General features: G+C 41.6%; 1 protein-coding gene across 1 annotated transcript in view; it reads right to left on the bottom strand.

The window, feature by feature from the left end:
- The window catches only part of nf1a (neurofibromin 1a), a 176119-nt gene that overhangs the window by 141589 nt on the left and 6854 nt on the right, over nt 1-27676 (bottom strand). The window contains exons 2-11 of the mRNA XM_046075025.1: nt 22362-22505; nt 18512-18595; nt 15861-16051; nt 11562-11668; nt 9629-9696; nt 9347-9422; nt 3118-3275; nt 2859-3029; nt 1453-1656; nt 1226-1357 (exon numbers count right to left, since the gene is read on the bottom strand). Of these exons, the coding sequence (XP_045930981.1) occupies nt 1226-1357; nt 1453-1656; nt 2859-3029; nt 3118-3275; nt 9347-9422; nt 9629-9696; nt 11562-11668; nt 15861-16051; nt 18512-18595; nt 22362-22364 (1194 nt within the window). The 5' untranslated portion in view covers nt 22365-22505. The remainder of the gene's footprint in view (nt 1-1225; nt 1358-1452; nt 1657-2858; nt 3030-3117; nt 3276-9346; nt 9423-9628; nt 9697-11561; nt 11669-15860; nt 16052-18511; nt 18596-22361; nt 22506-27676) is intronic.

The following is a 27676-nucleotide window of genomic DNA, read 5'->3' as shown; positions in this document are numbered from 1 at the left end:
CCATTGATGAACCTCACAAAGAATATTATTTAATTTTAAACAGTACTTGGAATACACCCACGAGGACACACCTAGATCAGCCATTGTACAGATACAACCATGTTCAGGGTTACCATTAACAACCCAAGCTTTGATTTGCTTAAATCGCTGAACTCACCCTCCCTGGCGTCTATATGGGAGACGCCTTTAATTCCATTACCATGCTGGTAAATCTGAATGAACTACTTTGGTGCTCATTGTTTCTGTAAAGTGATCTAAAAGATTGTGGCGAATCTAACCGATCTAATTATGTGTGTCATGTCCATACTGGCAAAAGTTTAAAGATTTCTATTGGTATGCATGATCTAAGCAGTTAACGACTAGCTCAAGCAGGTGACCCAGAGGTTTTATACATCCAAAGAAGTTTCATAAAAACCAGACCAGGCATCTAATTGGGATTAGGCTTTTAACTGAAATTTTACAGTATTAGTGATGGAAGAATAAACAGTGACAATGGTAGAGTTTCTATTTTAGTATTTTGTATTTGACGCTTTTGATACAACATTTGTAGGTGAGCAAACCCGTTCTTGAGACTGTTTTCATGTCTAGTCATTGATCCACTGTGGTGCTCCATGTTTACTACTCATTTTTGTAATCTCTCTAATAACACTCTCTAAAGTGTGTGTGTGTGTGTGTGTCTGTTTGTATTGCAATTATTTCAATAACCTTCACACGTGGCGGGTGTGTTGCTGCTGTTTGGCGCAATTTGGACAAGGGACATGTTCAGAATTAATAATTATACAAGAACAGCTCAAAGCGAACGGCTCACATGGGCGGGGCTTATGCCGCTCCGCTCTGCAGCAGCGAGGGCTTGGTAGGCTCGTGGGGGCGGGGCTTATATGCTTCGATGTGGCAGTGAATTGTTGAAACAGAGTTATCGTCATAACACAGATTTGATATAGTTGTATGAGTGTAATGAAGTTCTAAGGAAGTGGTGAATGTCTAGCTGTACCTCCTCTATTGTTGTGTTGTTTCAGTGTTATTAATAATGTAGGTGAAACCACATGAACAAAAAGTTCAGGGAGGTGTCACATTGGCCCCTGTGAACAGGCATATTCCTATTAATATTCTTAAATATCGAGTTACACTGTTTTATTAGTTCGTTCCCTGTCAGTCTACAACCTTACACTGATGATTTGGCTTGTTTAATGTAGTTAAGTCACGCAACATGTTGCTGTCCTCTCACCGGTGTCATGCGTAGTGGAGCGTGGGTGCCAGCGCCTTGGATTACCCGGTTGAGGGTATCTGAGAACATTAAGCGAAGCTCTCCGGAGTGGCAGTACACTGCATCGATCTTAGGCCACCAGTCCAGATGGGACTGAAAGTAGACACAAAGAAAGAGATATGACAAGTGAAATAACACAGAAGACTATTCTAGCATCACTAATGTGTGAAGAAGCTCTGCAGACTTACATTGGTGATTATTCTGTGCAACGAGTTGACCAGGACAAAGTGAAAGGTGGAGGGGGAGGACGAGGCCAAACAGACCTTAAAGTGCTGGTTGTTGTGAGGATTGATGCGGAAACAAGAGACAAAGCAGTCCATCATGAGCTCCACATCAGCATTTTGACTGCCTGTCCCCCTCCAGAAGGGCTTGGCTGGGTTGAAGAGCAGAGCCTGGTGGGACAGGGAGGGCCACAGGTCACTTCAGGTCATTCAAAAGCACATTTCCAGCGAGCTCTACTCCAGACTTGTCACAATAGCCTTATAGAGAGGCCAATTGGGGCCAATTACAACTGGTACAAATACGTGGCCATTTATCAGAGGACAGTCATGTTAAATAAATTTATAAACAATCCAGGTTCCTATGGTAATATTTACAGCTTAGAACAACAACAGTCCCTGCTGCAGCATCCAGCAGTACGAGTGGTGAAAAATGGTTAGGATAGGGATGGGGGATAGAACCTTATGTTTCACTTTTAAGAAAGCAAAGCCAGCACGTGTTCAGATCTTTTATAGACTGGAAACATGAACGTGTTGGATAATAAGAAACAAGAACTCTTGTCAAAGATTTGTTTGAGTAATTTACTGTGTCATCAGTGTCTTCATCACATGCTGTAGTTTCTTCATCAGACAACACAGGCCTGGTGATGTTTACGCTGTAAAATGTCCCACTCAGCACATACTCTATCTTGGTAACAAAAAAATGTCTTTATGTTGTGTCCTTAGGTAAAGAAATGTAAGAATCTAAGAACACAGCGTTAGCCTCGAAAGGGCAACGAACATGTGATAACAATATATGAAACTATGCACTCGCATTTGCTTGACTGACGCTCTGAAAACAGCATCAATTTAAATGTAATTTGTCCACCTGTTCACCTTATTTATGAGAATAATTGCACTGCATGCAAGTATTGTATGATTCAGAATTAAACTGTACAAAATATTTGAGGTGTTCTTTTGCAGAAACACATCTCTCTGTTTGTGTTTATTATCCTTAATCTGGATCTTTTTGTGCGCTGCAAGTGATCTTAGATTGTGTGTTTTTTACGCACTTCAGGGAAAGTCAATCAAACGGGTGTTTGTTTATTCAGAAAGGCTTAAAGCCTGTAATACTCAGACGTAATATTTCGATTTATTTTACACAGTAGTAGGCCTCTTCATGTCAAACAGTTTCATCCTTCTGCCATGTGAGTCGCCGTTTCTCATTTCTCCTCTTTATTTCCATACGCATGGTTCAGAGTTTACTTACAGGACGCACATTCTCCCGTCAAGTTTGTTTTTTACAGATCACAACCTTTGCTTGGAAGCGGCGTCCGCACGTTTCCAGCCCTGTTCTGTACGTACGCACTGTTTATAAATGAGACCCCTGGTCAGACCTTGAGATCCATGACGATGGACTGGACCAGAAGGAAAATGGTTGAGTGATCCTCCCAGTTGATATAGGTGGAGGCTTTGCACAGTTTGACACAAGCGATAGCAGCGCTTTCCATCAGCTGCTTACTGCCCTGGCCCGCTAATGCTTTCCGCAAACTGTCCAGAAACAGTTTCTGCAGACACAAAAGGACAAGAAAGCGTGTGAGTGCTGGAGTCAGTCTCTGCTCTGTGTGTGTGTGTGTGTGTGTTCTTTCCTCACACCTTGTTGGCCTTGCTGTCTTCCACAGTGTCTTTGGAGATGGTGTGTGTGATCTCTGGACAGAGGATGAGGAGGATGATCTGCAGCGGCCACACAGCTGCCTTCCTCTTGGCGCTCTCTGCAAAGCTGTCCACCAGGTCAAACAACTTTTCTGCAGCTTCTGGACACATACACACACACAGTTAATGAGACAGCAAAGGTCACTGTGGAGTCACAGGCTGTAAGTAGGCCTGTCACCATAACTACTGATTAAAAACAAATGCATTTCCCCCCCCCGTTACATATCAAACTCAATGTGCCTCTGGGCTCCGAACCTGGCCAAGTGCCAGGGAAAGCACCAAGAAGTACAATAACGTTAGCTAAGCACCAAGCTAGAGAACTGGGACCCGCTGAGAACGTCAATCCATTGTATCGAGAAATTCGAATAATCTGATTACTAAAAATGCAAATTCTTTGCATCAATGCTTTGTTCAATCCAACTATACAGCACACTGTTTCGCACAGACGATTCTTATTGTTGCACAACACACTTACACTGTAAACAAGTGAAGACAACGTGATTTGATGGTGTGGATTACAAAGTGTAGGGAGAGAGAGAAAATAGCGAGGGACAAAGAAGAGACAGGCCAGAGAAGAAAAAGAAAGAAAGCAGAAAGCACCCGGTCTACGCATCCTTGGAGCGGACCCCAAACAAGGTAACGTTATCATACATAAATCATGATTGCTAGCTAAGATACAGGCGAGCAAAGGTAAGGCACACTTCTTAGTTGTATGTGTGTGATGTATAACCGTGTGTTTGTTGTTATTGTTCTCTGACTAGTTAGAGTGTGAGTTTGGGTTGTAACATTACAGTAATCTGAGTTACACAGCTGATCCTTGTACCGGGGGCGCCAAGCAAAAGTATTTCCTATCCGATTACTCAAATCGATGAAATAATCTGTAGAATACTTGATTATTAAAATAATGGATGGCTGCAGCCCTAATTCATTCCTGAGAGACAGATAATCATGGTCTTGTCTAGTCCCTCTCATTCTCTCATCAAAGTTGTTAACACTGACACTGGCTTTGACACGAGAGTGAGTGGGGTTCTTTCTTAATTTGCTGTGCCCTACGCACGTGCGTTGTGAGCATATAGGACAGTCCAGCTCTGTATGTGTAAAGTCCAGAGAACCTCTGCTTTTAATGTTGGCGTAGATCCAAAAAGACTTTTGTGATGCTCCCGATGTGAATACAGCGTACACAGCACAGTTTGGATTAGTGGTTATTGGTTCCATGTTGTTACAGCCTGATCAAAATGTTATACATAAAAACATTAAATCAATTTTCTTAAGACATTTTAAGACCTACAATTCACATTATTTAGATTTTAGACTTTTTCAAGGACCCGTGGAAATGCTGCTGGAAATTTGCTTAACAAAAATAGGTCAACCCTGTCCCTGACAAACATGTCACTCATGCTTCTCATAGATGCATGAGCCATGTTAGCCAGCTGTAGCCCATCAGTACAGGCTGAAAGGTAAGCATCGCTGCAGCTCAGCAGGCCACAGTGCAATGGTGGATTGAGTCTTTTGAGTGTTGATTTCACACTACCTTGTTACCTAGTTGGTAAGACGCAGTGCTGGAAAGTACACAACGTCCCCATCTTTACTCTGTGTAGCAACGAGCGGATCATACTCGTGAATGTTATACATTAACAGGGCAATATTTCTAAAGATGAAATATGTTTTCTGACTGGAGTTCAATCCACTGAAATAATGGTTCGGAATCAGAGCTAAGCTGTAGCATGGATCTCACAGCTAGCTTGATAAAGGAGTGAATCTGCGGTTTAGTCGAGAATGTAACCAAGTACTGTACTTCATTAAGCATTTTCTGCTACTTCCACAACTACACTTCAGAGGGAATTCTGTACTTTTAACTCCACTACATTTCTTATTTCACAGCTATAGTTCCTAGTTACTTTTCAGATCAGTAAATGATTTGACCAGTTAAAATGTACTCTACATCAAAAAAGTGCCCAGTTTAAATAAAAGATTTTACTTAATATTCTTTTGTAAAGTACTGATTACCTTTGCATAGTTCTATTGGTGAACAATCCACAAAGAAAAGAAAATCGATTTTCATTCAGCTCAAAGGTTCACTTTGCAGGTCAGTCATATCTGAATTTGGGTTGGGGTCTAGATAATTATTATTATTGATGTCTAGCTTGGTTTAGTTGCTTTTTACAGTTTGTATCTGCAGAGCACTTAAAAACAAACAAAATGTCAATTCAAATCATGAGCAGAATGATAAACTGAATATGTCTACACGATTTATCAAATCGCAACTGACCCTTCGCTTAGCAATGGCCTCCTTAGTTACTGTTAAGTCGGACCTGTTGGATTTATCACGCCACTGTCACTGTGTACAACTACACTCCCTGAAGCAATATCGCCAAACAGCAATTTGAGCTGCGCTCAAGTGCGCAAAATATTAACTATTTTGAACTGTGATGAGCACACCAAGCGGTGTACTGCACTTTGCTCGACGAAGCAACAAACCGCCTAACTTGCTGCGCAAGACATTGAAAATAATGGCTTTCATAGCGAAGCAGTGTTTATATGTATACACACACACATATACATACAGTCATATGCAAAAGTTTAGGCACCCCTGAATATTTCCATGATTTTCATTTATAAATAATTGGGTGTTTGGATCAGCAATTTCATTTTGAGCTATCAAATAACTAAAATACAGTAATATTTCATTACTGAAAATGTGCAATATGCATCAAAACAACATTAGACAGGTGCATAAATGTGGGCACCCTTTTCATTTTGTTGATTTGAATAACTGTAACTACCTAGCACTGATTAATTGGAACACACAGTTGGTTTGGTGTGCTCATTAAGCCTTGAACTTCATAGACGGGTGCATCCAATCATGAGAAAAGATATTTAAGGTGGCCAATTGCAAGTTGATGTTCTCTTTGACATGGGGGCCTCAAAACAACTCTCAAATGACCTGAAAACAAAGACTGTTCAACATTTTAGTTTAGGGGAAGGCTAGAAAAAGCTATCGCAGAGATTTAAGCTGTCAGTGTCCACTGTGAGGAACATAGTGAGGAAATGGAAGACCACACGCACAGTTCTTGTTAAGGCCAGAAGTGGCAGGCCAAGTAAAATAGAGAGACAAAGGCGAAGGATGGTGAGAATGGTCAAGAAAAGCCCACAGACCACCTCCAAAGACCTACAACATCATCTTGGCTGCAGATGGTGCCAGCTTCATTTTGGAAGAAGGTGCTGTGGACTGATGAAACAAAGATGAAGTTATTTGGTCATAACAAGGGGCGTTATGCATGGTGGCAAAAGAACGCAGCCTTCCAAGACAAACACTTGCTACCCACAGTAACATTTGGTGGAGGTTCCATCATGCTGTGGGATTTAGGGGCCTAAACTTTTGCATACAACTGTATATACTAGGGGTGTGATGAGATACTTAACCCACGAGACAAGATGAGATTGGGTTCACAACATCGAGACAGGACAAACACTATTTTTAAGAAATCTTTAATGCTGAATTATATGAACATTTTTAGTATTGAACACTTTATTTCCTGCATTCTGATTAGATTTTCTGCACCAGCTTATGTGATTTTTATTTATATATATATATATATATATATAAAAAAGTCAGTGCAGCTCAGTATCTCACTGGAAACAAATGGAACATGTAAAATAAACTACATTCCTGACATCAAAATACTGAGTAAAGTTGAGAATGAAAATCAGTCCCTCTCAGTCCTTCCTCCTCCTCCTCCTCCCTCTGCTGCTGCTTTAGATAGAAGCTGGTTTCTCTCAACAAGCAGCTGAGTTCACAAGGAGTTGCTAAATTTTAAGGTGTGTAGCATCTCAGCTAAACAGGCTACAGAGAGATATAGCTTGTTTATAACTAGCTATTAGCCGAGCTAGCACATGTGCTTGTGTAAAACCAAAACACAGCTGCGTTGGATGACAAAGAGCAGACTAAAATCTCTTTGTACTCGTTCCTGCTTGTTGTACTGATGCAGTAGCAGCCTTTTATTAATGCTGCTGGTTTTCCTGCACTTACTTACAGTAACGGCCATAGTTCTGGTCAACTGGTGTATCTACACTGATCTGCTCGGCTCACTTCGCTCAGCGTGTGTGTGTATGGGGAGCTCTGCTGAGAGAGGAGGGGCGGGGATGTAGTGTGATGGTTCGCTCGTTCTATTGGCTACTTCCACACAATAGTCAGTGTTGATAGGCTAGGTGATGAACTGAACTGAAGTGATGAACTAGGGAGAAATGACAGGATCATTCACTAGAACTGCCGCGCTGTTTCAGAAATAAATCTACAATCAAGTTTGTCAGCAGCGTAGCCTCCACCACTCGCCTACTGTAACATTAAACATACTGCTGTGACCCAGGAGGAAACCGGGAGAGGGCAATGAAAAACGGAAGCGTTAGCATGTCATGAATGTTTTCAGGAGAGGAGAAGTGACAAGGGCTATTTTTATTATTATTTAAGTCATGTATTTCACATGATGAATGACCAACTCACTGTGAACACGGATTATCTCCTGCTTAACTCCAGTCAGCTGATTGTTTTGTTTTGCATTTGTGTTTGTTTTGAACAGGGGAGTTGCAGAGCGCCCTCTGGTGGGTGAACTATGCAACGCTTATGACAAAAGTGAAGGATGTGTCTCTCAGTTTCTTTTAAAATTGTCATTAATCGTCTCTTTTAAATGCAGATACCAATTTATCTGCAATAAGATCATAACTGCACACCAATAAATCGGTCAGACTCTAGTATATGATAAAATGCTTGTTAATAAACTCTGTGTTACTTGAACATGTTTCAATGTGCTTTTGCATTTTCTTTGATAATAAAGCAAGCAGACTCATGATACCATTTGTTACCATTATATCCCAATCTCAACCCAACCCTAAAACTGAATCTCTGCTTAAAGACCCCAATCAAATCTAATTTAGACATATTCATTGTATATATTGTGGGGGTGTCCCCGACTAAGGATTTACACGGTCAAATCATAATTGTCAAGTCTTGCCTATAGTCGACTGATAGTTGAATCTGTATGTGTGTGTTGGAGTGGGCAGGGGGTTAATCTTGAGAAGCTGCAGAGCTGCAGTCTCTATTCATTAATCACTGTAACTTACACTGTACAATTCCAGCTAAACTGAGGCTTTTTGTTGACCCTTTTCTATATGCTCTGCTTGCCTGGCATTCACCGGTCTTGTTCAGAGTTGTGCATGTCCGCCAACTCGCCGACAATCATGTGCACCTCGCCGTTACTCACCGATCTCTTCCAAGCACTGTTATTTTATTATATTGTAAAACAATATTCTTCGTGTGGTTCATCAACAGTGATAAATGATCCAAATGTCCCGCAAAGTTCATGCACAACTCAGCACAACACCGGCGTTGCTGTTGCTCTGTCTCTCTCCGCCTTCTACAACATCCACACGCTACGCCTACACATGCGCACCGACGCCCACGATTTTAAGGGTTAGGGTTCCAACTTTGGAATTATTCATGCACTTTAAAATTATTTATTAAAAGCTCCTGTCGTTTCACATTGTTATTTACAGCATTATATGTTGATATATATTTCATAATAGGCTGTATATTAACTCATTAAGAGAAAACCGGTAATTGTTCGTAAAATCAGACATTGAGCACCCCCATATAGCCAAAATGGTATGATCCTAATTTCATAACAGCAGAGACGTTTTAGAGGAGACACGCCACTCAGTCACATCCTCAATACAAGTCTATGGGGAAAGCCCGTAACACCAAAGATGGCGGTTATCCCTCCCTTCCCGCTAGAAAGCCAATCGTCTGCTTTTAACAGCCAAAGCGGGAAACATATTTTAGGCAATCGTGTGGTTCCACTGACATAAGGGTCTGTTTTACTTCTATTGCACATGTGTGGAAGAAGTGACGCATGCGCAGTAGAAGTATAACTGGTGGGGAAAAATTCTAGCCATGACTTGCCTAGAAGGACTTTGATAAGGGCTCTGTGAAGATTCGACTGTGAGATTCGGAGTTGAATCAGGCTCCTCTTATCGAATCTTCGACTATTTGGTGTCAACCCTAATATATTTTGTCTATTTTATTATAGTTTTTACTAAATTCCCTTGTGCTGCTGCCTCAAATTGAATTTCCCCCATCAGTAAAAGGTACATCTTAATACTGTGAATCCATGCATACCTGCCATATCTGCCTGTGGTCGCTGGTAAAGCATGGTGAACTCATCTGGGTAATTCTCCACCCAATTCCAAAATGCCTGTAGAGACAGAACAGTAGACGTATAAGAAGAACATGTACACAGCTGAACTGTCTACTCAAGAACGTTTCTCTGCTAACAAGCGCTGTCCACTGCTCAGCTATTCATTACACACATAAATCACTCAACTTATTGTGACGGTACACTACAACACAAGAGCCAAAGTATTATAGTTTGAGGCAGAAAGAGGCCAGTAGAAGAGGTACCTTCTCTAAACTGTTGATGACTGCAAGCTGGGCTGGCTTCTTGAGAGCTCTAAACTTCAGCACAGTTTCTGGAAGAAAATAAACAGCATAAACACAAACATCAAAGTCAGTATCGTCATCTTGTAACAAATCAGGAATTCTTTATATCAATAGGTCTTGAAGAAGCACTGAGTCTAACAATGCCTGGGTGTAACCAATTGACAATCCATCCCAATTCTCAGCGGTCTACTCCAAATCCAGCTCTGACATCTACTTACATAATACAGTCATATGCAAAAGTTTAGGCACCCCTGAATATTTCCATGATTTTCATTTATAAATAATTTGGTGTTTGGATCAGCAATTTCATTTTGAGCTATCAAATAACTAAAAAAGAAATGAGTGAAAAGGTAAAAGTAGTGAAATGAGGTTCATGAACAGAAAATGTACAATATGCATCAAAACAAAATTAGACAGGTGCATAAATGTGGGCACCCTTTTCATTTTGTTGATTTGAATACCTGTAACTACCTAGCACTGATTAATTGGAACACACATTTGCTTTGGTGTGCTCATTAAGCCTTGAACTTCATAGACAGGTGCATCCAATCATGAGAAAAGATATTCAAGGTGGCCAATTGCAAGTTGTTGTTCTCTTTGACATGGGGGCCTCAAAACAACTCTCAAATGACCTGAAAACAAAGATTGTTCAACATTATAGTTTAGGGGAAGGCTAGAAAAAGCTATCGCAGAGATTTAAGCTGTCAGTGTCCACTGTGAGGAACATAGTGAGGAAATGGAAGACCACACGCACAGTTCTTGTTAAGGCCAGAAGTGGCAGGCCAAGTAAAATAGAGAGGCAAAGGCGAAGAATGGTGAGAACGGTCAAGAAAAGCCCACAGACCACCTCCAAAGACCTACAACATCATCTTGCTGCAGATGGTGTCACTGTGCATTGTCCAACAATTCAGCGCATTTTGCACATGGAGAAGCTGTATGGGAGAATGGTGTGGAAGAAGCCTTTTCTGCACGCACACCACAAACAGAGTCGCTTCAGGTCTGCAAACGCACAATTGGACAAGCCAGCTTCATTTTGGAAGAAGGTGCTGTGGACTGATGAAACAAAGATGGAGTTATTTGGTCATTTGGCGTTATGCATGGTGGCAAAAGAACGCAGCCTTCCAAGACAAACACTTGCTACCCACAGTAACATTTGGTGGAGGTTCCATCATGCTGTGGGGCTGTGGGGCCAGTGCCGGTACTGGGAGTCTTGTTAAAGTTGAAGGTCGCATGGATTCAACTCAATATATATGTAGAGGAATCCGTCACAAAGTTGAAATTACGCCGGGGCTGGATATTTCAACAAGACAACGACCCAAAACTCTGCTCAAAATCTACACTGAATAAATGTAAATGGATCAAGTACAATGTTCCCCAGACCTGAATATCATTGAAAATCTGTGGGGTTATCTGAAGGGGATTGTCCACGCTCGGCAATCATCAAACCTAACTGAACTGGAGATGTATTGCAAGGAGGAATGGTCCAAAATACCTTCATCCAGAATCCAGACACTCATTACAGGCTATAGGAAGCGTCTAGAGGCTGTTATTTCTGCTAAAGGAGGCTCAACTAAATATTGATGTGAAATTTCTGTTGGGGGGCCCAAATTTATGCACCTGTCTACTTTCGTTTTGATGCATATTGCACATTTTCTGTTCATCCAATAAACCTCATTTCACTACTGAAATATTACTTTCAGTTATTTAATAGCTGAAAATGAAATTGCTGATCCAAACACCGAATTATTTATAAATGAAAATCATGGAAATTGTCAGGGGTGCATAAACTTTTGCATATGACTGTATATTACTAAAGCTAGCATGGAGTGTGGGCTCCGTTAAGACGTTCTGGGCCTGATGTAAATGTATACCTGGAAGAATATTGGAAGCTAACCTTGTAGCAGCCTTTTCAGCTTGGAACAGTCCACATTGATGTACTGCATCAGCTCTATGTCATGAACATCCACATTGTCCTCGGAGCACACCGTCAGCTCCTGCAGCCTGAGGAGACACAAAAGCACACATTCAATCAGTCAGGAAGATCAAGACATGGTTTTTTTAACCTTCGTCAGGAAGCGGAAATGATTTTACTGAGCACACAGCTTCTTTTCCAGCATCACCAACAGGAACATGACTGAAAACATTACCATGATATTAAAAGTTATTTTCTGATACATATGAAGAACAAATTGCATGTACAGTATCTCATGAAAGTGAGTACACTCCTCACATTTCAGCTATCTAAATATTTGATTATATCTTTTCATGTGACAACACTGAAGAAATTACACTTTGCTACATTGTAAAGTAGTGAGTGGACAGCTTGTATAACAGTCAATATTTTGCGTGGCCACTAGAGGTGTGAAGAGATACTTAACCCACGAGATAAGACAAGATTGGAGATTGGGTTAACGAGACAAGACAAGATCTTAACACAATTTTAAGAAATCTTTCATGCTGAATTATTTGAACATTTTGAGCAACACTTTATTTTCCGTGTTTTTATTTTCTGTGTTCTCTGACATGTCCAGAGAAAAGGAAGAATATTACCAGACGTCTTTATTTAATGAAAAGTCTACCTGCCCTTAACTCTGCTGTGCATTACGTTTTTGATCCGCTGGCAGTAAACGTTACCCCTTCAGACCGTTTGGCCCACACAGTTTGGGACTGCATGTTGCATGTGAAACCGAAAGTAAATGAAACACTTTTGATCAGGCAGAAATCTCACCACAAATCCACACACGTTAACTTCCAATCCAAAACAGAGCAGGCTGCGCTTCACTTTTTAGATGTTTATGTTGCAAAACTCTACCAGCTACGTTACTAGTAGTCACAGCTGTCTGGACCATTGACTGTATATAACAAGGTCTGGACTTGCGCGTGCGGGTCCAGCTGATTACTATCACAGCGTACGCCAGTGTCAATCACTTGGGCGGTGTTGATTCGCTCCGTGAGTCTAATATCAGTTATACATTTGTATTTCACAGCGTGAGTAAATTAATGTGTGGCTTGATAGCGTGTGAAAAATGTCATTTGTGTGAGTCTCGCAAGACAGCTTTTTACCGGATGAGAATTCTCGTCACAATTTGATCTTGTGAGATCTCGTGGCGCGAGATCTTGTCACACCCCTAGCGGCCACAATTATTTACCAGCACTGCCTTAACCCTTTTGGGCATGGAGTTCACCAGAGCTTCACAGCTTGCCCCTGGTCCTCTTCCACTCCTCCATGACGACATCACAGAGCTGGTGGATGTTGTATTGGTCTCGTCAGACCAATATAAAACTGTTTGTGGGCTGCACTGTGGTCTGAATTACGGGATGATGGTCTTAGTTTGATATAAAAATGGTTACAGTATAAGACTGTGAAAATACATAATTACAGACCACAAACCCAAGTCGCATTTGTGACGTCATAACTTTCTCTCAATGACTGAAACTTACTAAAGCTAACGTCAATGAACTTGCAAGTGTAGATGATGTGATAAAGGGATAGAGTTGTTGGATTAAACACATCTGGTGAGATATATTTCTGCATGGAACATAGCTAAGTTATTTAGCTAGCAGCAACTAAGCAATGATATTGTGCGAGAAGAGAGATGTAGTTCAGGGCACACTTCAAACAGAATCAAAAACTAGAACTGCAAGCAGTTGTAAGTAGGGTCCAAGCCCCCCGGGGCCAGCCGCACGCCTTGCACCACGGAGGACGCGCGAGTCGGCCCGGGTGCCCCGCCGCAGCTCGGGGGCCCAGCAGAGAATAAACGACCAGAGTTTGAAATTAAAGGGATTCGCGGTTACGCAGATATAAAATGAATGGATGTCTATGGGAGCGTTATTTGATACACGATTAATAGCGGCACCTCTCATCAGGGGGGTATATCACACAAAGTCCTTAAGTTTGGTGCCGATCGGCCATTCCAAACCTTAGAAATGACATCACAGTGTTATTTTAGTGTTTTTTGCAAACATATGTTAGCTTGTTAGTTGGACAGTTTTTTGCGTATCAATGTGGGGAGCACAAGGTTGCATCAGCGTGGTCCAGAGATCATCGGAGCCAAGTTTGGTGCCGATTGGACTTGCGGCTTCGGAGGAGTTAATTAAAATAGGTTTTTCAGTTTTCGCGATTTTTCGAAATGAAAACGTCATTGCACAAAAGCGTGTCCTATACCATAGGAATCGGCAGCATCCCCCAAAGACGTAGACATAAGGTTTATGAATGTGCAATGTAGTGACGCCTAGTTATGAGCCAAAATGTGCTGTGTCCAAAATCCAATCGAAATTTTTCAAAGGTATTTCAGCTTCCCTTAGGCCGAAATGCACCAAAATTTTGAGGTGTCATCAGGGTCCCGTGGGGAACAACTGACCCAAATTTGATATCAATCGGACATGTGGTTAAGGAGATATAACATGAATGTGAGTCTGGGAGTGTTATTTGATTTCCAATGAATAGCGCCACCTAAATTGACGCCAAATTTCACACAACGGGAGGTTGTGGCAGATAAGGTCCCCGAGTTTGGTGTAGATCGCCCATTGCAAACGTAAGCTCTGACATGACATCCTGTTTTAGCGTTTGCGCAAACATTTGATAGCTTATAATTCGGACGTTTTTTAGCGGATCAAAATTCCCTCTACAAACTTTTATCGGCTTGGTCCAGAGATTGTCTGTGCCAAGTTTTGTGCCGATCAAACTTTTGGCTTCGGAGGAGTTAATTAACATAGGCTTTTCAGTTTGTGATTTATCGCACAGAGGCATGTTTTATACCATCAGAATCGGCAGAATCCCCCAAACACGTAGACATAAGGTTTATGAATGTGCGATGTAGTGGCGCGTAGTTATGAGGCAAAATGTAGCTTGGTTGAAAATCCCATTGAAATGAATGGGATTTTCTGACAGTATTTGACCTTCGATTATAGCGCCATCTTTAGGCCAAATAGCATTAAATTTTTCAGGTGTCCCCATGGGGAACAATTGCCCCAAATTTGCCAAATGTGTATATAGCGCCCCCTAGTGGTCGAAGTGTCCGGATATTAGGCACCTGAGGTACTTGTAGTGGTTTGAACCTACCCTATGAGTGTTTCGTAGCACTTACCGTCTAGGCTACAGAGAATGTGTTTTAACAGAGTTTTAGCGGCGGAATAATAAAAATCCTAACGATTCCAATAGGGTTCCCAGCTCCGCTGGTACTGGGTACTTTAGGCATCTGCGGGTTCCCAGCCAACTCGGGATTGGACCCCTAAATACGTTGTCTCTCGCCACTGACTACCGTACATATCTTTTCCAAAATAAGGTCCCATGGGCCGGAAGTGGAAGCGAGTGACTTAGACTCTCTATGGTCTGAGCACTGACAGGCTGACCCCACAACCCCTTCAACCTCTGCAGCAAAGCTGGCAGCACTCACATCTATTTCCCAAAGAAACCTCTGGATATGACACTCTGCATGTGTACTTACCTTCTTTGGTCGACCATGGCAAGGCCTGTTGAGTGGAACCTATCCTGTTGAACTGCTGTATGGTCTTGGCAACTGTGCTGCAGCTCAGTTTCAGGGTCTTGACAATTTTCTTATAGCCTCGGCCATGTTTATGTACAGCAACCATTCTTTTTTTCAGATCCTCAGAGAGTTCTTTGCCATGAGATGCCATGTTGAACTTCCAGTCACCAGTATGACGGAGTGTGAGAGCAATACCATCACATTTAACACACCTGCTCCCCATTCACACCTGAGACCTTGTAACACTGTCACATGACACCCGGGAGGGAAAATGGCTAACTGGGCCCAATTTGGACATTTTCACTTAGGGGTGTGCTCACTTCTGTTGCCAGCGGTTTAGACATTAACGGCTGTGTGATGTGTTATTTTGAGGGGACAGCAAATTTACACTGTTATACAAGCTGTCCACTCACTACTTCACATTGTAGCAAAGTGTCATTTCTTCAGTGTTGTCACATGGAAAGACAGAATCAAATATTGACTAAAATGTGAGAGGTGTACTCACTTCTGTGAGATACTATAATTAAAATGATGTGAAATGTGTTTTTGCCCCCATTTTTGTTTAAAACAAATAGTTAAAAATTTCATGTCAAATCTACCAACTCATTGATCGGTCATTTCAGCTCTACTGGACAATGGCCAGTAACTTCAGTGTGCTACTGCTAATCACAGAAACAGCTCCAAAGAGACGGCAAGGGGTTTGGCACCTGGTGGAGATTCGACTGAAGACGGCGTTAAAGTTGTTGCAGCTCAGAGAGAAGAGGACAGCAGAGGCTGAGGCCCGGAGCTCAGCAGCGTGCTGGTGGCCCTCGCGGTACGTATGGATGAAATGGCAGATCTCCGGCAACAGCTGCTTCACCAGCATGGTCTCATCCAGACGCAAGCAGTCCTTGGATTGCTGAGGAGGGAGCGCAGATAGGAGGAAGACAGTCAAGAAAAGGCTGTTTCATTGATTTGATCCTTCATGCTGAAACTGAGGAGGGGCTAAGTGTCAGCACTCAAAGGAACACACACACACACACACACACTATGGCCTCAAAAACACTAAATTTTCCTCACTGGTTGCCCATCTAAATCCTACATCACGACACCTAAAATAACAACACTGAGCTTGTACAATTTCTTCTTCAAAATTCAGTCAAAAACCCTTTTAAATCACAGTCAACTTAACTTATCTCAAGGTATATTAACTGCCAATAACAATTCGTCAGTTCTCTAAACGTTCATGATTCCAACTATCAAAAAAACCCCAAATCAAATCTTTGTCAGTGAAATGTCTAAATGACCTCCCTACTAACTAATTGCAATGGAAACAGGGAAGGAGGATGGAAAGGGAAGGCTAACCTATGATGGTACAACCTCCTCTACTGCCATCTAGTGCAACTGACTGAAAAAAGAAAAATATGAAATATTCATTACTAATGTAACAGAAGTGTCTTTAGTTGTGAAAATGCTAGAAGCACAAAAAGTCGATTTTCTAGGAAAAACTAGCGATTCAGGAACAGCCCTAGTAAGTAGGGTCAAATAAATGAAATAAACAATTATTTACAGCAAAAGCATCAGCAATGTTTTTAACAAATCACTGTTATAGACTAATGTGATAATGGAAATGTAAACCATCAGCTGGCTAACGGTTACTTAATAATGAACACATGTTCACATAATTTAGTCAACTCTGTGTGTGGGCTCTAGTTTGCTAGCACACATCCCTGACATAGATGGGGCAACAAGTGAAGAACTATGAACTATGCAGTGGAAAGCATTTCTCTGCCTGTATATGATGCACTTTGGATAAATGTTGGGACAGATTGCTCGAGTTTCTGTGTTTTATGCTACATTACCAGTTAACTCTGGCAACACTAAAGCAACTATAGGTTAAATACAAAATACAGGAAAAATACAATTGTGTGGACGGCCTTCTCTGTTCAGCATCCCTGCTATCACTGCAATAATACACATTCGTTTTGTTCATTTTGGACTCTCGTCATGTACAGTCTGAGCACAGCAAACAGGTGACAAAAATCCTAAAATCAATCCTCAGCACTGCTCCACTGAATATAGTTTATTTCTGTATACCTACGTAGCAGAAGGTAGTAACAAACTGAATTTGTGACATAAATCTAGCTTGTGCCTTGTACCGTGTGAAAATGTATCAATCGTTTTACAGCTGCTTATTTGGCCACTGAGTAAAACTGGCTTCAAAGTACGGAGCACTTCCTGAGGGCCAGGAGGAAATGCAATGCTACCAAGTCGACCAACTTTCTTTTTTGGGATTAAAACGTTCATTTATCTTCACTTGCACCACTTGGCAGCGAGCTACCGTGTGTTTTCGGTTCCACTGTCCACTACTTCATATTTATATAAAACCGCACAAAACTGGACATAGCTTGGAGAAAATAAAGTTGAACTACCCAGTAAGTTCGGAAAATATGTGTCTGTTATTTTATTCCCGCTATCGTTGTACTTTACTGTGAACAACTTAGCATAGCATAGCCCTGACTGATCTGAAATCCATTCAAAAAACAAACATTTTTAGGTTTTTGTTCTCTTTCTGACAGATCTGAGAAAAAATTACTTCATATGTTTAACAAATCATGTTGTAGTTATTTCGGCATGAGTTAGATCCATTTAATTATATCCATTACTTTAGGCTCATACAGCTGTAGTATTCACGGATTGTGTTTATTGCCTTATCGCATTGTGTGTGAACACTACGCAGTAGTCCAGTCATAAAACCTCCGCAAGGAAAGCGTCGCGAGGATTAAATTTACGTTTGGTCCGAATGCACAGTAAAACTGTCCACGCTGCCCACCTCCCTATTTTGTAACTCATCGGATCTACACAAATCACTCAAATGGCTTATTTTGGATTGCAAACAAATGAAAGGTAACAAGTTTGCATCCCTGAAGTACAGTATAAAATTATGTGGAAAACAAATACTTTCAGTCAAATAACCCCCAAACCCCACGACTACACAACCCCCCACCGCAACCACAGCACCTAAGCACTCCAGAAACCTAGAGAGAAAAACGACTTCCACATACTGTGGATGCTAATACCAAAACCCTGTACCGGAAGCTGGCTTCACCGAGGGATCATCCAGCGATGAGGAGAGCGTGACTGATGGAACATAAGTACTTGAACAGAGCACACAAGCAAGGGTATTTCAGAGTTTGATTTTATAGTACAATTGGGAGGTAACAACCCACAATCTACTCCCACAACACAAATGCCTGTCATGAAGGCGTGGCTTACTGGTCCCATCAGATCAATTCTAAAATAAATTTTTTGGAAAAGTTGTCAATTGTTGTGTTTTCTAAAGATCAAGACAGCAGTGTGCTCAAATGGGAAGCCTCACCCCAGCCAGACACTTCTCCAGGGTGTCCAGGATGATGAGCTGGGAGAGGTAGAGGTTCTTCTCAGAAGCTTCTCCAAATATCCGCTGTAAAGACATTCACAGCATTAGCAAAGCATCAGTATCACAGTACTGATTATGATGATTTCATGGGCCACAGAAACCTCATTACACTGTCAAACCTCCCCCCTCCCCCCTTTATTCACCAATAATGCATACACAGAGACAATATGGACATACCAACACATCCAAAGGTAACAAAACAAAGGGACACAGATAACAGAGGACAGCAGGTGAAGAAGAAAAAAATAGTCAAAGCTAAAGTGAGAAAGAAGAGGCAAAGGAGAAGACAAAAAGGAGAAAATAAATAAATAAACGGAGGGGTTGATCTGTTTGAGTTTGGATGCATTTCAGGTGACTTACAGGATGGGACTGGTTTAGTATTCATTCTTTCTGTTCATACATTTACTTAGCTGAAGCTTTTATTTAAAGTGACTTCCAATTGCTGTATTTGTCATAAGCGTTATAAGTGTCTTGCTCAGGGACACATTAGTGGATGTGTTACACTGGGAATCGAATCCGGGTTTCTCAGCACAAAGGCATGTGTTTTATCCAGTGCTCCCTCACCACCCTGCATTTGTTCCTTTCTTTCTTTCCCTTTCTTCATACTTACATTTACATTTATAATTAAATTGTGGCATTGGCTCACCGATTGTTGTCCTACTGATATATGTCATGTGAATGTATCCAGATTGCCCAGTGTGCGGATAGTGGTTAGGTCTTCTCAGAAATGTTGCATCTGTGGACAGAGGCAAGTTGCCATCGGTGTGTAGCGTGTACAATGAGTGCATATGTCCGAGGCTAATTATTATTAATTATATAACTGTGTCTAGATAGGATTTTAACCTGATTACAGACATGGGTCCAAAAAATGCTCTATAACTACAGACTGTGTAATAATTTTCACTGCCATTTCTGAACATCTCTGAGCTTTCCTTTTTTTTTCTTCCCATGTATTACTCTCTCTTCGTGGTGCTACGATGTAACAGCTGGGCCAGAAAGTGAAAGTGAAGCATCGTATCCTTGCTACCTTTCTTTCTGTTGTTTTAGTAGTTCATATTGAGTTTAACTCAACAGTGCAAAGATAGGTCTCCAAAAACATGAGAAAGTTCATTAAGTGTGTTCATGCACAAGACACACACTGTCTGTATGCATCGTGTAATGAGTACAACCGGTCCGTACTTCCGCCCACGTAGTTGTTATAAGTGGACTGACAATGCAGTTGCATTTACACTTGTGTTTAATGTGGTCACTATGTGTCCCTGACCACCTCCGAAGGTGGTTTGGTCAGTCGAATTCATTATCGGATCCTGTACTTTCATGTGGTCAAGCACTATCCCACTGCAATCCCATTACCAGGTGTAAATGGCCTACCTGATCTGGCAAATCCCATTATATGCGTTTTGCACTGTGTTCTAAAAATGGTCTTGTTAGGGCCCAAGCACGACCGTGCGAGGTCCCTATTGAATTTGCTCAGATTATTTTTTTTATTTTTTTATTTTTTTCTGCAAAGTAGGCTCAAATGACATGGCCTAAACATACTCGAAAACTCACCAAAATTTGCAAACATGTCAGAACCGGTGAAAAATTTCGTATTCTACAAGTTTCGCACATGGGCGTGGCAAAATGACTCGCTAGCGCCACCTAGAAAATTGGAAATGATTAGCCCCTCGTTCACGTTCAACCTACATGTACGAAATTTTCTGGGGACATGTATCATATCAAGACGCACAAAAAAGCCTCAAGAACCCATAGCCTAAAGTCAACAGGAAGTCGGCCATTTTGAATTTTACGGCCATTTTTGGATGATTTACACACTTCGTACTTTAACGAACTCCTCCTAGGGATTTAGTCGGATCGACGTCAAATTTCTGCTGTGCCTTCTAAAGGCATAGAAGATGAAAAGTTGTGTTATTTGCGAGTTTTCGTCAATGGCCGTATCCGTGGCGTGGCGTCAAAGATCAACTCTTCGCCACGACACAGGAAGTTGTTCAGTGTACATGCTCACATCTGCACCAAACTTTACGTGCTTGATAACTCTCCCACCCCGCAGACATCTACACACCAATACCGATTTATATTCATAGCGGCAAGTGCTATGTAGCTCCACATAGGGGACACAGGAGGTGACATATAGCACCTTCATGCGGCGTCGGAACCGCGTAGCAAATTCACAGCCGTACCGGCAGAGCTCCAGAATGTGCAACTCGGCCGGCACACACCCGGACGCGCTACAAGTGCGAGGGCCCGCCCAACGCTGCTTGCAGCTTTAATATTGTATTAGCCTTTTGTTAGTATTCCTACACTGAAGAGGTTATTAACAGATTATATTCCAGAAGTGGTGGTGTGGATGTTGAGGTCCTTCTCCCAGTTGTTTTTTGGAATATCAGGCACATTGTTAGAGTCAGCAAAACACGAGTTTATACAGTTTTGAGAGTGGTTTGTTTGATTTTGCAATAGTACTGATGCTGTCCCCACTAATGGTGGTTGTTCCAGGTGTGCACTAGACATGTCTAGTTTTACCTTGATTTAATGTTTTAATTGGATATACAGTATTCTAATTATTGTTTTAGCTCAATGCCATCTCTCTGATAAAGAGGGGAATCTGTGTGTGTGTGTGTGTTTGTATTTCCATTATGTCAGTATCCGTTTATCCATTCGACATGCAGTGTTGCAATATTAACACAACATGATTAAAATTAATAAACAGCCTACACTACAGAACAGCACTGAGCGGAGCTCTGTAGCAGCTAAGGAGTGGAACGCTTGTTGGGGCATAGCGTAGCTGCTAGTGGGGACTTGCGCTGCACAGCTCTGCAACAGCGAGGCTTACAGACTCCAATGTGGTAGTGAATTGTTCAAACGGAGTTATTGTCATCACACAAGTTTAATATAGGAGTTGTAAGAGTTTATTTTTCTCAATTGTTTCTCATTTGTTCTAAGGAAGCGCTGAATATCTAGCAGTATCTCCACCACTGTCGTGTTGTTTCAGTGTTATTAATGCTGTAGGTCAGGGGTCAGCACATTAGTTTGAGTGACCAGTTTTTGGTCATTATCATCATTCCTCTTTTTCCAAATTGTCTATTAAAGGTTCAGTGTGTATGTTTTAGTGGCATCTAATGTTGAGGGTTGTGAATTGCAAACAGTGGCTCACGGTGCATTCACATGCTCTTCAAATGGTCCCGTTTCCTGAGCTATGAAATCGTTCTTCTGACTTCAGTGTTCATGTGCTCTTAAGTCAGAATGCGGAATCAACATGACCACATCTACAAAGAGGTGTTGGATTAACATTACCAGAGTATATAAACAACACCCAGACATCTAGTTCACTCTACATGGATAGCAAACTAACCGTTATAACCATATTACAAATCAGCAAAAAAACATTCTGATTATTCCCACACCACATGAATACACCATCAGTCACTGCTCTCCCTTCAAAAGCGTGCAGGAGAAGCTATGGTGGCCAACACGCAGTCAGTTCTCGTGCTAAATAATGCATGTGGGCCTCCATTTGTCCAAATTTCACTTCTTTTCTTAGACCACTACTACTTCTACTACCGCTACTTCTCGTTCTCACTTTGAGTCTGAACCTCAGAGTACAATACCAAGAGTGCCTTCAAGGGCAGACCATCCAAAAGGTGTGTACTAGTGGTCTATATGTGACTACTCGAGCTATTAAGGTATCGCTTCACTACGAATGAAGAGAAGGAATTATTACAGAAACTAGTAACTTTCAGCAGTGACAAAACTATAGAATCTGTCCACTGCCCTTTCCTCAAACCCCACTCACCATGTTGTTGACATTTTTGAGGATGGTGGTGAGCCCACTGATGACGAGGGAGAACTTGTACTTGGAGATGTTGATTAGACATTCCTTGTTGTGCTCTGTGCTGACTTTGGTGTGGGTGTTCTGGTGTCCAACTTTAATGGGAAGCTGAAGGAAAAGAAAAGAGAGGATGACTATGCAGTCGACAGCTGTCAATATTAAATTACAGCTAAGTGAATTTACTTGCATATGCTCCTAAAAACAGATATGTGCGAACCGGAAAAATGATTTACAAGTGAGTAGAGACTACAACCTACTTTAATCTTTTCCATTGCCATCAAAGAAACTGATATTTCACATTAAACCCCTTCCAGCAGCTCAAAGGGCACAGTCCATCCCTTTCCTGAAAGGCTTTTAATGTGAAATGCCTGCATAAGTATTGAGTTTAACTGACAATAGTTTAAAAACTAGAAGCGACTTTGAAAAAAAATTACTGTTTGTTGTACCATTGATTTTGGGGTGGGGGGCAAAAAATTTAAACTGAATGTAGCATAACTGTAGTAAGCTCCATCAGGCAGTAACTTCAGCGGTATAAATGTCGAAGACAAACGGAGAAGGTGACGAGACACCACATATCTGTAACATGCCCGCGACACTAGTAGTTTTGGGGTTCTACCATCCCCACTGAAAAAACCTCTTAGGCAAAACACTAGTACTGATGCACTGCTGTGGAAATGGACTGGACACAATTGTGTGATGAACTAAAATTACTTTATTTCTTTATGTTAGCCAAGTCATAGCCTGTTGATCATGATCATTTACAGTAAATATGAATACAGTTTGGACCACTTGTGAAATATCATGTCATTTGAAGTTGTACAACTCCGAGCACAAATGTTAACTCAGTTATGCCATGGTAGTGCCTTTGTCACAATGTTTGAACTTCCAGTAGATATACTGCAGTGTGGCTGACTGAACAATGCTTCATGTCTCTCTACTTGGCCTTCATGTTATGCTACTAATGGTCCATCTGCATCAATGTTGCTGAATTCCAGAAGCATTTTACTAAAAAATTATGTCTCACAAAAATCTCTTCTTTTTAACTGATCATAGTCTCTCTCCACAGTGATGCATGAGACAATAAAACTTTTTCATCAAATCAGCAAGCCTTATGCAACTGATCACAACACAGGAAGCAAAGATGCGTTCAAACATTATGGCCTGCTGAGAAACATCAGGCAGTGAGGGCTGCAACTTAGAATATTTTTCATTATTCATCATTAATCATTTGGTTTACAAATTGTCTGAAAAGTCTTGTTTTGTTTGACCACTGTTGTATAATTATGGTAAAAGTGTGGTGGATGTAAAAAAAAATAAAACTAATCTGTTATTTTGTGATGACAAAACACTGAAGCTTTATTAAATTCCAAACTTATTTGCTTAATTTTTTCCTAACTGCCTCATCTGAATATTTCTCTCATATTCGAGTTTTGTCAAACAATTTGCAGCTGGTATGTTGACTCTATACAATCCTCTCGGTTCCATCGTAAAACAGGCCATGGTTCTGTTTGCAGTCCAGCGCAGCACAGCGAGGTCAGTGAGCGCTTTGTTTCACACAGCTAGGCCTAACCATTCCTCTGAAGATCACACATACACTCAGTGTTCAGTTTATTAGGTCCACCTAGCTAAAGCTAATGTCCTGCAATAAAGCCTACGTCGAAGGTTGGAATGGTGAGTTTGTGGTGAAACTGTTTAAGAGAGATGTCTGAATCCAATTGAGAACCTCTGAGATGTTATGTGTCGGTGCACCCAAATCCGCCATGGAGAGCCACAGACTGTCCAGGAGCTCACTGAGGCCCAGATCCACCATCCGCAGTCTCATCAGAAGCATGCCCAGACGTTGCTGAAAGGGCATACAGGTATGTGGGGTCCATCCACACTACTGACTCACATTATGAGTTGCTGCAATGAAAGTTGGTTGGTGGTTTTGGTTTCCATTAACCTTTGTACTGTCACTTTGTTGTCAATAAATTATATAATGTACAGTAAAGGCCCTGCGATGGACTGGCAACCTGTCCAGGGTGTACTCCGCCTTTCGCCCAATGTAAACTGGGATTGGCTCCAGCCCCCCGCGACCCTGCACGCAGGATAAGCGGTTGACGATGGATGGATTGATGGATGGATGAAGAGTAAAGATTTTCAACTTTAAACTATTTCATTCATCAAGATCTGATGTGTGATTTTAGTGTATCCCTTCATTTTTTTGAGCCGTGTATATATATATATGATGTAAATATATTGTTATTAAAGCAACAATAACTGGTCATTTAATCTTAAAATAACAGCTTCAAAATAATTTTAATGGTAAGCTGACTAGAATGGCGTCTCTGTCATTGCCACTCCAGGCTCGGAGCTACTGATACTGCATTGCATCGGATTGTAACACTGGTAACCCAGGCAGGAAATCTATCATGCCCATGCTTCACAGCACCACATCACACACCAACAAGACTCTTCGGCAAGCTAGCGAGCTATAAGAAGCCATAGCTAGCTAGCATGCTGGTTCCCTTACAGTATCTCACAAAAGTGAGTACATTTTTGTAAATATTTGATTTTGTCTTTTCATGTGATAACAGTGAAGATATGACACTTTGCTACAATGTAAAGTAGTGAGTGTACAGCTTGTATAACATGATGTCTGAAGATTCTCAATCATCCAGGTCATAGTTATCCAAAGAAGGTTAAAGACAAGGGCAACTGGACTTGGTTAAAGATACTAGAAGACGTTTCGTCCCTCATCCAAAGGACTTCTTCAGTTCCGACTGACTGGCAGGGAAACTCAGCTATTTAACCTCAGTGGGGTCCTTTGCCAGGATCGTTAGTGGTTCGTTAGTGTTCCTGGTTGTTGTAACGACAGTCGTTATGGTCGTTAGTGCTACCTGAGGCCAAGACTGAACGACCATCGTTGGCATCTTCGCCTGAGGCCAAGAGGTTACGTTTGTTGAGTTTCCTGGGAAGTGATGAAAGGACTGCATTGTAAAGTAGGGGATAAGTGGTGGCGTAGACCCCCTCCTTTGTTCAGCGACGGCTTCTCAAATCATGTGTAGATGGCTTACTTGATACCTTCTTTCAAACCATCCATCTTCTCTGTCTAAAATGTGCACCTGGTGGTCCTCAAACGACTGTCCTCTGTCCTTCAGATGTAAGTAGACTGCAGAGTCTTGACCTGAGGAGTTGGCCCTTCTGTGTTGAGCCATGCGTTTGTGTGGTGGTTGTTTAGTCTCCCCAATATACAGGTCTGTGCATTCCTCACTGCATTGGACAGCATACACTTGATTGCTTGTCTTGTGCTTTTGGGTGCGGTCTTTGGGGTGTACCAGCATCTGTGTTCTTGGGTTTAAAAAACATAGGGGTGTTGTGTTTGTTGAAAATCCTCTCGAGTTTCTCTGATACTCCAGACACATGGAATCACAATCTTGTTGCGTTTGACCTTTTCTTCATCCCCTGTAGTTTTGTTCTTCCTGGATCTTGTGGCTGTTTTCACAAAGGTCCATTTAGGGTATCCACAGGCTGCAAGTGCCCCCTTCAGGTGTTTCAGTTCCTTCTCTCTGGCTTGGGCACTTGTTGGTATGTTTTCCGCTCTGTGGTGCAGTGTTCTCCTAGCTTATGCTCCAGTGGGCCTGCTTGATTTTGCTGACATGTTAAGATTTTGTTGATTTGGGAATCAGTGCTTGCTTTTGTGCTTCTTCTATGATTATGTAGGCTATGTATCCAAATTATTCTGTTTTTGTCCGATTTACCTGTGTTTTTTGTTGATTTATGATCGGGAGAATGCACAGTGTTTTATTTTGAAAATTGATCGGGTCTATGCCGTTTTGTGTCTGACTTCCTGCCCAGTTCGATCTGCTCTGTACAGCTTTACACAGCTTAAGTCAAAAATAGACTTGTGTATTCTTTGCGGAGCTGAGCCAAGAGCTGCATCTGGCACATTTCCGGGACGCGTTACTGCGGTGTCTGATGGACTCCCAAGCACTGACTAGAAGGGCAACAACCAGCTCTGGCAGCTGCAGCGTAGTGGACGTTGCAGTCTACTCTGGACTGTAGCAGCAGGAGGGTGCACGTGCAGCCAAATCGCTCCCTTGGCAGTAAGTTTGGGAAGCGCTTGATTTGATAAGCTGCATAGTTTTCCATGAGCAGAGCACGCATTTCAAACAGCAATATCGCCGTTGATCATGTTCATTTAATTGTGGGAAGCTAAAATTGTAATTGTGATCAATATTCGATTAATTGTGCAGCCCCAACCCCTTGGGGTGCATGAGCTGCCTCTAGGGCGTGCGTGACAGGAAAAATGTAATGGTCATGTGGTAGTGTAATAACTACCTGCAACAATTTGTGGACATTTTCATTAAATATCCAGCGTAGTCTGCAGAAGCCGAAGATTGCTTGGGTGGGTGATTTGCAGGCTGATCAACATCCTGTGACCCATGGTTTGACTGGATGTGTATTCAGAGCCAGTGAACAACGGACTTTAAAAATAATAATAAAAACTGTTTTAACGTGGCGTTTATTAATTAATGCCATATTTTATTTTTATATATACATATATATATATATATATTTTTTTTTTTTTAATGGCATGCTGTTTAGGAAATAATATATAGATATGAAGTTTACCCATCTGAATATATTGATTGAAAGTCTGAATAAAAGTCAGAATATGTGAAATGGAAGTCAGAGTATATGGAATGGAAGTCAGAATATATGGAATGGAAGTCAGATTAAAGCTGCAAGCAGCGTTGGGCGGGCACTCGCACTTGTAGCGCGTCCGCGCGTGAACCGGCCGAGTTGCATATTCTGGAGCTCTGCCGGTGCGGCTGTGAATTTCCTACGCGGTTCCGACGCCGCATGAAGTTGCTATATGTCACTTCCTGTGTCCCCTATGTGGAGCTACATAGCACTTGCCGCTATGAATATAAATCGATATTGGCGTGTAGATGTCTGCGGGGTGGGAGAGTTATCAAGCACGTAAAGTTTGTTTCAGATGTGACCATGTACACTGAACAATAATGTACCCAAACAATAAAATAAATTCCTTGCCTTGTTGTTTATGTGTACATACAGAGGGAGAATGTGAGAACAGCACACATTTCATCGTTACTGTGTGTTAGAGCATGGGAGAACAGTGGATACTTTTAATACAGCCCACACCCCTAATACTGTGTAACTATAACAAGTAGAGAACAGAAGAAAAAGATGTTCTTTCTTTACAACTGTCTGCATAGCTTATTCATATTGTATAATGAATGAAAATAAATAGGCCTACTAGGCTCCTCTCTACT

This window comes from Micropterus dolomieu, linkage group LG17, assembly GCF_021292245.1.
Source record: "Micropterus dolomieu isolate WLL.071019.BEF.003 ecotype Adirondacks linkage group LG17, ASM2129224v1, whole genome shotgun sequence".
NCBI lineage: Eukaryota > Metazoa > Chordata > Actinopteri > Centrarchiformes > Centrarchidae > Micropterus > Micropterus dolomieu.
This window is presented reverse-complemented; position numbering and strand designations above follow the sequence as displayed.